This window comes from Cryptomeria japonica, chromosome 7 (assembly GCF_030272615.1).
Source record: "Cryptomeria japonica chromosome 7, Sugi_1.0, whole genome shotgun sequence".
NCBI lineage: Eukaryota > Viridiplantae > Streptophyta > Pinopsida > Cupressales > Cupressaceae > Cryptomeria > Cryptomeria japonica.
Window position 1 is genome coordinate 40630005 of NC_081411.1, and position 10909 is coordinate 40640913.

The following is a 10909-nucleotide window of genomic DNA, read 5'->3' on the forward strand; positions in this document are numbered from 1 at the left end:
CCCCCCCTTAAGCCACACTTCTCGTGTGCTTGAGGCTCCTAGCCTAGACCTATCTCTGATACCATGTTGAGACATGGACTAGCTAGGACTCGAACCTAGGACCTTCCATACATTGTTGGAGTGCTTTACCACTGAGCTACTAGCCCCTCTTGGACTAGTCCATCATCAGTCCAGGTGTGGCTTATTTCCAACACCAACAATACACATGCATAGAAAATAAATCTTCCTTTTCAATCCACTTGCTTCTATATTTTTCACATTACAATCATCCTCTATTTATACTGATCTCTTGAATTATGAATCTCTCCAAGTCGGCCAAAAGCAATTCACTTGAACACAATTTGAAAAAGCTCTACTCTACATACACTAAACATTCTTGTGGTGGAAATGAATGAGAAGTGGACCATACCACAATGCACTAGATCGATTAAACAACACTTTATCCATACACCACAAATACCAAAGCAAAATAGAACCATTCAAGGTCAACTAGACCCAAAATGAGCATATCAGCAACCATGACTTTGAAGCTCATCATCATGTTCCAAATCATAATATCAAAGATAAAAATATGAATAGCATGAATCCAAAATATTATCATCAAAATCATAAATGCGAAGAAATGCAGAACACTACAAACACTATCAAACATCATCATCACTGAACATAACTCTGGAGCACAACTTCTTGAGCACCAAATCATAAGCATGGCATCCTAAAGAAAATTCCACTAATATACTAAAAATTCATGACTACAACTACAACATATCAGAAATGTGAAGTATAAACCAATCATTGAATCATTGAACCAGTATGTTGACATCAATGACAACCATACTGATACACCATCAACTTCACATTTGCAACAGGATAATGTTATAAATTCTCTCTCGAAGTCATTGACGACGAATAGGTTTACTTAGAGCAAGAAGACCATGGCTCTTGATCACTATACTTAATTTGTATTGTGTATCTATATGGGGTAATTTACAATACATTTTGTCAAGTGGGAGAATGTTAGGATTTAGATGCCATCAACCTTGTAAATCCTTTATTTAATTATTTCATAATATCATTTGTAATTTACCCATAAGGTTAAACCGTTTTACCAATGGTAGTGAAAGAGACCATGTAAAGTCAAAGTTACTTTAGTCATTTGTCCTTTAAAAAAGGACAAAATATCTAGGCATCCCCTTTTGGAATCTCCTATTTTAAGGTGCTTGGACACTTGTCAGGAATTCTAAGAGAATATATGGTAGTTATGACAGTCATTATGGTTCCCTATGACAAGCGTTTATGACCGACTCCTATATTGGTCCAAAGGTGTCTAAATTAGCTATATGTCTTATGACAACTATAAGAAGCATCTATAAGAGGCTATTCTAGGATTCAATCTTGTTCAATGTGCAGGGTAATGGAGTGTTATCATATTTTACAAGGGTTTTATAGAAAGTGTAAAACTATTGTTTCTTCATTGCATTAGTAATGTACTTGTCTCTCTTTCTGGAGGTGGGATGTTTTGCCAAAAGGGTTTTTCCAAGTAAATTTAGTGTTTCATGTGTAATGGTTTTCTTCTTGTTGTTTTGATTTTGTAATCACTTTATTAAAGGGTTAATCTTTAGTTTTGGGTTTGTAATGATAATCATTTTAAGTTCATATTGCAAGCTTTCTTCACCTTGTTATACAACAAAGTCATGGTTTTTCCAAATTATCAATCGCCAAAATATAAAAGATGGCAAATTCCTAAGTTAGCGAACTTGTTGAATCATTTTGAAAGAAATGGATTGGGCAAAGGAACAAATGGTTCGAGGGAGAGAAAGTTTGTTGAACCTCTAGTGTACCAAAACACTAAATCATTAAAAAGTTGAAATGGCTATGGAAGAAAGCTTGAAAGGTTTTAGAAAGTTTAAAATCATCAAATTAGAGAAGAGGTTTGTCTAGGCAATTGAATTCACCTAAATATTAATGATTGGCAACATGAGAAGAGATAAGTAGAGCCCACAAAAGGTGCAAGTGAGGGAGAAGAGTTGAATTAATTTCTTTAACTATCAATACTTGAAATGTATAAAAGGGAGAAATAAATATATAAAAAAGGGCCTCTTTGGCCAACCAAGAAGAGGTGAGAAATTGGAAATTTGCAAAGTGCAGAGTTGATGCTACAAAGATCAAAAGAGGCCTTTTGGGAGAGAACACTACAAAAGAGATCAAGAAAATGACATTCACTCCTAAGGGATGTGGTTGTTGGGCGATGGCTAGGAATATTTGGAGAGTGACTTGAGCTAGGTGACTTCTGAGAGGCCAACAACCTTCTCATGTGTTAGATCTTGAAGGCCAAAAATCTTCAACAAGATTTGCAATATCAAAGCAATAGTAGAGGGATAGACATCTTTGGGGCTTCTATAAAAATGAAAAGAACAACTTTCCTTGCAAGGGACTAAGAGTTGATACCAAAGAGAATATGGTAGTGATAGAAAATTGTCAGTTCGAAGATTGAAAATTTGAGAAAGGCTCAAGCCAAGGCATGTGAGAAGGCCAATATGCAATGTCATGATGCTAAATATAATTTCTAGAAGCAATCACAATAAAAATCTCATGAATTTCTAGTTTTATTGTATTTGTGTGTTGTAAGTGTTTAGGCTATGTGGCTAGATAGTCTAGTAAGACTCCCCTTACCATGACTGCACTACAACCATTTTTTTGGTATTGTAAACCTTCTAAAATATTTGCTAGAATTAATATGAAATTTATAAATGTTTCAAAGAAAACTCTGCATTTGTTCTTATTAAGACAACATTAATCCTATATCAATCTAGAAAGGATGCAAACATCTATTACATGTGGATTTTTTTAAATCTCCTAAGAGGAAATGGAGATCATAATGGACTATTTATGATCTCTAATAAAGAGAAGTGGACAAAGTCTTTCAAGCTCAAGATGAATAGTAAAAGGTCAAACTAAGCCCAATTGAATTTAATCCTAGTTGGCATACATAAAAAAATGCCCTATTTGACTTAGGCTTTGAACCACTAGACATCCCACAAACTAGTATTTATAAATGCTATGGCATTTCTAATTAATAGATAGTAGGAAGCTTCTTCAACTAGAAATTATTGCATCTCTTTTGCACAATTTTTTTTTATCAAGAAGAAGAAAAAGAGAAAGGTGACAACATCATGGGTTGGAAACATATTATTGATTGTCAAGTCTTGTTGAATTACTAAATAGTCTCATGGCCATGACCACCCTCATTCTAATGGAATAGTTTCAATTGCTTAGAAGTGTGATTGTTTTACCTTTGTCTATAAGCTCTTGCATTATATTTTGGAGATGTGATTCTATTCCTTTCATCTTTTATGTAACTTAGTCTATTAAATTTTTGTACTTTAATAGAAAATATATGCTATTCATCATAAAAATAGATATATAATTTTTACAATATATTCTTTGATAAGTAGAAGATATTTTTTATTGAAAGTCAAATATATTGCTATCAGAATCTATGTAGTATTTGAGTCAAACTCAATGACCCATGTTTCATGAGTGGTGGTTCACAAGAACACATCTCTCATGAGAACGAATGGTGTGCAATGAGTGTTTTGTGTACCATTCATTCTCATGAGAGATGGGTTCTTGTGAACCACTACTCATGAAACATGGGTCAATGAGTTTGACTCATAAACTATACAGTTGAATCATAATATCAATATCATAAATATTTTCTTTTTTAAATTGTGTAATAGTTTCTATATTTTTTTTTTGAATAATCCATCATAGAAAACATAAATTACCTTGAAGCTTATGTAACTAAATATATTATATTCTAAATGGAAAAAATATTATATTGTAACTAAATTGAATTATTGATGTCAAATAGTAATTTCATTTTCATAACAAATAAATTTAAAATTAAAGAAAATTTGAGCTACACTGTTGATGAAGCAACAGATCTAATAGAATGGCTGCTAGAAGAAGCCTCTCCTACTGATAATCTACTTTGAGTAACCAAGCCCTCTTCTTCTTCCTTATTTTCCTTAATCGCTTCCATCAGTTTCAACACCTCACCCATCTTTGGCCGCTTGTTAGGGACCTCGTCTACACATGTCAAAGCAATATCTAGCATTTCTACCATCTGCAACAATGATTCCTTGTGACCAACAATCTCCAAGTCAAAAACCTCGCTTCTCCAATTAATGTTTGTATAAACAGAGTTAACCCACTCTGGGAGATCCACCCCAGGGGAACCTATTGTAGAGTACATTTTTCCTGTGAGGAGCTCTAACAGAAATATACCAAAGCACCAAACATCTGATTTAGGAGAAACCTTTTTTGTGTGAAGATATTCAGGTGCTTTGTATGACATGAGTCTTAGGGATGCAAGCTGTGGACTGAGGAGAGGTGCAAGGCCATAGTCAGAGAGTGCAGGGTTTAAGTCCTGGTCTAGCAAGACATTGGAAGACTTGAGGTTACCATGAGGGGTTTTTTGTTGTGGGCATTGGGTGTGCAGGTAGGCCATCCCTTGAGCTACCCCTTGAGCAATTTTGAACCTAGATTTCCAGTTGAGAGGCATCCTACCAGGTCCTCGAGCGCCTGTGGAATCAATAGGAATCAGTAAAATCAAATTCTCAAAATGATCCTACAAACAAATGAAGGATATCGTGATCAATATCTAATATACCATCAAATTCAAGGCAATTGTTTTGGTTGATCATTTATTAACATAAATTTAAATTACACAAAAGCTACTCACTCCAGTTTTGAAGCCTGCAAATTTAAAGAAATGAAAAAAGCGATTTACCACACAAAAGTAGAGTGCAAATAAGCCATTGTAGCATTACTTAATATTACTGAATTAATATTATTAGATCATCATTAAAGTTGTTTTTTATTATTTCTGAATTTGATTGTATTATTATTTTATATCAACATTTCAAATCACACTTGATAATCTACCTAGACTATTAGATCGAATAAACTCCAATCATTCCAAAAAAAAAGATAAAACAGCATTAAATCAGATAAACTCCAAGCACAAACAATGTATTTAAAGTAGAAAAACATCCTTTAGCAAGCTTTGAAATTAAGGTTTTCATACTTTCTTATAAAATGTAAGCGATTCTGCGAAGTTTTCATTCACTTTATGCTTTGCTTCTGATAGACATGAAATCATATCAATTAAAGGATGTTTGCATCGTATATTCTTAGACCATGTCGGTCAGATACGTTCCTCTAGTTATCTAACATAAGTGATCTTTCTGTGAAGAAAAAGAATATTGACAAGCGGCTCTTCACAGCCTTGAGGATTTCTATTGTTAGAAACTTGGTACAATTATATTCCCCTTTTCAAAGAATATATCCATACGGAGAAAGACATTCACATTATGAGCCGTCCTGTAACTGTTAGGAGCAAATTTATATTGTTTATAGAGTATCCTTTTAACTTCTGATCTACAATTTGATGTTCTATTTTGGGGAAATGGTTATCCAGTTTTCAGATATCGATGGTTGGATGTTACATAACTGAAGTTTTAACTTTTCATCGATGAGGACTGTTGTTAAATTCATTTGAGATCATGAAACGATTCTATAACATTGATGACTGGATGTTATATAACTGAAATTTTAACTTCTCATCGATGAGGACTGTTGTTAAATTTGTTTGAGGCAATGATACAATGAATAGGCTGTAAACAATCCTCATCGATAAGAAGTCAAAACTTCACTATAGCATCCAGTCATTGATGCCATGGTGCATCTTAATGACTTGATAATCATTTCCCTATCTTGGTCCCTTTTGTTTTTTAATAACAAAATCTATGTTGCCATTAATACATTATTTTCAACATTTACAACATAATTATAGAAACTATTGTTAAATTTCTCATAGACTAGTTAGGAGTCAATTCTAGGACCATCCAATTGTTGTTGGGTTGCTCTACCACTGAGCTACTAGCCTCCTTGTGTGACAAGTAATATATTATTTTTTAATGTTACAATAACAATTATAGAGACTATTATTAATTTTCTCATGGACTAGTTAGGAGTCAAACCTAGGACCCCCAATGTTGTTGGGTTGGTCTACCACTGAACTACCAATCTTCTTAGTGACCAGTTCATCTTTGATTTGGATGTAGCTCATTTTCTGCCACTTCTCCTTAAGCCACATTGTAGGTGCTTGGGGATCCTAACTTGGCCTACTTGTGCTCATTTGAATTTTGTTACCATGTTAAACTTTTCGTGGACCAGCTAAGAATCAAACCTTAGAGCCATTCGCTATTGAGATGCTCTACCATTAAGCTACTATTCGTCTTGGTGACCAGTCCATTTTTTATTTAGATGTGATTTATTTTACAGTACCCTCCTTGAATCATTCTACAAGTTCTTGGGGAATTTAGTTTAGTGTGACACTATTCATCTGGACTTTAATACCATGTTACTAGAAATCAAATCTATGGCTCCCATATACTACGTAGATGCTCTACCTTTAAATTACCAGCACTCCTAATAACCGGTCCACCATTGATTTAGTTGCAGTTAGAATCGTCACTCCTATCAATTGGGCAAGAGATTAGGTTTCCAGACATTTTTGTTGAGTTATTGTAGGACCAAGTCGAGTATTGTCTTCAACATGAATTCAGTATCATGTTATGATATTCGTATTTAAATTAAATATTGCTGATCGATTTAATTTGCAACATAGTTGCAGGAAGTGGTGGATAACTTTTTCTACTGGTTTCTTAAACAATTTTACAAAACTCAACAAACAGAACATAAAAGCTGTTAAAGTAAAACTTCAAACATTCAAAAACAAGTGAACAGAGAATGTTATGGAATATTACCGTGCAGACGATCAAATAGGCTTCCATTAGGCATATAGTCGTAAACTACGAGCTTATCCTCCTTGGCAAAATAGTAGGCTGAAATGGGGACCAGATTACTGTGTTGCAGTTTACTAAGGAGCTTCATCTGCTGATCAAAATCCTTCTTTGTCAAAACATTTAGATCTTTAAGCCTTTTCACAACTAAAGATTCACCAGTTTCAAGCACTGCCTTGTATGTGCTCCCAAAGTTTCCTCTCCCAAGTAGCTCTGCAGATGCCCTGAGCAGATCATCGATGTCGAAACCAGGGGGATCTAACCTAGATGTGAATACCATCTTTTCCTTATTCTTTGGCTCTACTTCATTCCCCGAAGAGCTAGACTGGAATGTTTCTGTTATCTCCACATTCTTCTGCATTTGTGGGGAACCTTTTGAAGCTGCTTTCTTTGCCTTCGTCATTCGATAACAGCAGTAAAAGAAAAGTGCTAAAAGTACTACACATACAAAGGCTGACACCACAATTACAGTAATAAGGATGTCTCTGGTTTTGTGTCCTGGATTTCTCCCCTGCACCCCATTAGCAGTACCTGGAGATGGAGGAGATGGAGAAGGCGATGGAGCAGGTGCAGGTTCAATAGGACATAACTTATTCAGAGGTTTCCCACACAAGCCAGGGTTGCCCAAGAAAGAGCTTCCATTGAAAGATTGCATAATTGGAGTATTTGGTATTGGCCCTTTCAGATTGTTGTTCGACACGTTGAAGACTTGTAGCTTTGATTGATTGAAAGCGGGGATTGTGCCAGAGAGACTGTTATTCTGGACTTCAAATATCTCCAACGAACTGCAATTCAATATAGATAAAGGAATCGAGCCATTCAGACTGTTATAGTGCAGTTTTAACTGCCTCCATGATGCAGAAAAGTGCTCTGGCATGGGACCTGTGAGTTTATTATGTGAAAAATCAATGAATTGCAGCTTTAAGAGGGTTGATAGACTAGGAAGGAATCCAGTGAATCTATTTTCCCTAAAAACAATGTCTTTTAATTCTGTAAGATTTAGCAGTGCATTCTCTTTAATGGATCCTTGAAGCCCCATCTCTTCTAACCGAATCCCTGTAACCCGTCCGTCAAAACATGTAATCCCTATCCACTGGCTTACGTTATAATAACACTGTGGCCCGGACCAATTCTTCTGCAATACACTATTATTGAAAAGACCATCTTTCAAATTTAACAGTGCAGTCCTCTCAGTTGGATTGTAACGTTCTGCGCCATTGGAATAGTAACACATGCAGAGGAATATGACCAACCACAAACAAAATTTCAAACTCAAGCAATTCATTAATCCACATTCACGGCCCATTTATGGTACAGAATTAAAATATCAAGTTCTATAATCTCTGTCAACACCATATATGCCCTGCAGATTACTCCTGCTACCCCAATTAAAGAAATCCCTTCTTGCCCACTGCCCAGAGTTGAGACTCTTGAACTTTTACAATTAGCAGGGTTGAGTAATCCAACTGGTGTGCATGCGCAGTTGGGAATTTTATTTCTTATTATGCATAGCTTCTGGTAAAAATTGTATGAATTTATTTTTTATATATTTAGAATCAAATTCTATGATCTTCCATAGAAAAAAAAAGAGAGAAAGAATTGAATGACCTTCACAGAGAAGGAACTTTACCCGCCAATGAATGTAGACCTATAACACCTTGCTGAAGAATTTCCCTTTACCGACCTTCTAACTAGGCCATTCTAATAATAAGCATAGGTTAGAATTGAAGCCCTTAATCACAGTTATATAGACACTAACCAATATACCCACAAGCAAACTTAGCCAAAATCCAAAGCAATTTCCCTCAATATTCAGACACAACATACCGTATAAATTCTATTGAGAGGAGCCTGCACCAAAATCCTGTTTCTGATTGGTCAGACTTCATGTCCATATCAATAGGGCACTGCAAAAAGAACTATGGATGATGAAATGATCTTTCACCATTCGGTTGGAAGCTTCTAAAACAGAGCATGGGGAAACTTCCTATCAAATCTAAGAGGGCATCTGCTAGTGCTCTATCAAAGGCAAAATGTACTTGTAGGCAACCTAATTTTTAACATTAGAATAAGGTCAGCCGACAGACACAGGAAAAGGAAAAGAAGTTGACATTAAGAACTTCGATTGTTTTCTTGAATATGTCATGAATAGACCAAACCCTAAGAAAAGTTCTTTTGGCTCCCCAAAATTTGGTATAACTTCTACCTCAAGCATTCAATGATTTCTTTCCCCTGCAGAAACGAGAATTTATAGTGCCTTTTATTGAGTCCCAAGCATCACTACTACAGTGTTTTGGATTACCGTCATCAATTTGGTGAAGGAATAAAAAATTCTCTACTTTTTTCTAAATGGTTACAAGAAAGCAGAAAGTAATAAGAATTGTTCTATAATCTATGCAAGCTTAGATCATCAATTGTATAATGACATCAAAAAGGCCGGAGAATCCAATGACCAGCCTACAACCAGTAAGTTTGATGACCATCTAACCAGACCTTGCTTTCACCAACAACCTGCATTTCCTCCAAAGATTTCATAACTTACAATGTGACAACTAATTTCTCTGTGCTGTCAGAGTTTATGTATATCAGACTGGACAACGAAATTGTTATCTCCAATGTCTGAAATGGGTGATTTCAATCAAAAACATCTAGTTTGATGGATAAGTTTGAAAGCTTATAATGCTATCAGTCCATTTAATATAGAGCTGGCATTAAGCCCTCTAAAACTCTCACAGATTCGTCCAATTATTTTTTGTGTGGTATATTATTCATATGATGCTGAAAGCAAATATAATATTGCAAACAACTTCCCTAAAATATCAAGTAATTGGAGGGAGTTGACTAATGGATTCTTGGACAACATTACATAGACGAAGTTTGTGGGCCCCTAAATTTTATTTTTCATGGGATGTTGATTTGTAGACATATTTAAAATTAAAAAAAAAAAAAAATTTATGTGATTTGTAGACATATTTAAAATTAAAATTTTTTTTTTTTTTATGTGATTTGTATAATATTTTTTTATGCATTGATATTAAAATATGATATTATTGATGTTTGAAAATTTTGAAATTATTAATTAATTAATCATTCAAAAGTGTGTTGATAACATAATAGTTTTAATTGTTTTAAAAAGTCGTGTATATTGTATTAAAAGCTCTTAACTTGTTTTAAAAGAAAATTAAAGGTCTTAATGATTGTCATTATTGATCCAAGTAAAGTTCTTAAAAAAATTCTGAAATTATCAAACAATTTAGTTATTTAAAAGCACTTTGAAAATAAAACAATAGCTTTGATTACTTAAGTGTGAAAAGCCATGCCTCTGTGTTAAAAGCCCTCACTCGTTTTAAGAGAAAATTAAAGTTTTTAATGGGTGTCCTTAAGAATATATAGAAAGGTCCTTAGAAGCTCAAAAAGAAAGATCCTACTACAATGTCTTTTAATTGTTCATAACTTGTAGAATAGAAATTTATCACATATTTTTTTAATTTAGGAGAAAATTTTATCAATATTAAATTTATTTTTTTACATTTAGAATTATATTATTATTAATTATGTCTTTTGCTTTTATGTTTTATTTTTTATTGATTTTTTTTTAATATTTATTTGTAATTAGTAAGGTTTTTTTCATTTGATTCGTAAGTTGCTATTTCTTCATCTATGGCCTTTTTTTAAAACTTGTTTTTCTTAAATTTTGTTACTAATAAAATATGACTCACCCAATAGGTAATAATAAATTCTTCAATAGTAGGATAGGTTGTGCAATGTATGGGAATAAGATCCTAGCTTAGGAATGTAAACTAAAATCTTAAATCTCCATGGCATATCATTGGAATCACAAATAGGATCAATTATAGTCCTAATAGGAGAGTTGAACACTTGTAGTTTATGATTTCTTTGTTACAGTGGATTTCAAATTGTGAAGTGTGTGTGAATGATAAATGATAGGAAAATGATGACTTTCGGCATAAACAGTAAATTACATAATAGAAAACTATGATAGTAAGCAAGATTTGGAAATAAGATACAAAGAGGCA

At 33.9% G+C, this 10909-nt stretch overlaps 1 protein-coding gene across 1 annotated transcript; it reads right to left on the reverse strand.

The window, feature by feature from the left end:
* Positions 1–3871: 3871 nt before the first annotated feature.
* LOC131056241 (probable inactive receptor kinase At2g26730) lies at positions 3872–9327 on the reverse strand. The gene is made up of 2 exons (XM_057990600.2): positions 6837–9327; positions 3872–4587 (listed from the first exon to the last, which is right to left on the reverse strand). The coding sequence occupies exons 1-2, from the start codon at positions 8176–8178 to the stop codon at positions 3923–3925; spliced, it is 2007 nt and encodes a 668-aa protein (XP_057846583.1). The 5' UTR covers positions 8179–9327; the 3' UTR covers positions 3872–3922.
* Between the last annotated feature and the right edge of the window lie 1582 nt (positions 9328–10909).

Coding starts and splice junctions, on each gene's coding strand:
- LOC131056241 (XM_057990600.2), bottom strand. CDS start 8,178: ATGGGCCGTGAATGTGGATTAATGAATTGCTTGAGTTTGAAATTTTGT. Junction 4,588..6,836: donor CCTATTTGATCGTCTGCACG/GTAATATTCCAT, acceptor TTGATTCCACAG/GCGCTCGAGGACCTGGTAGG.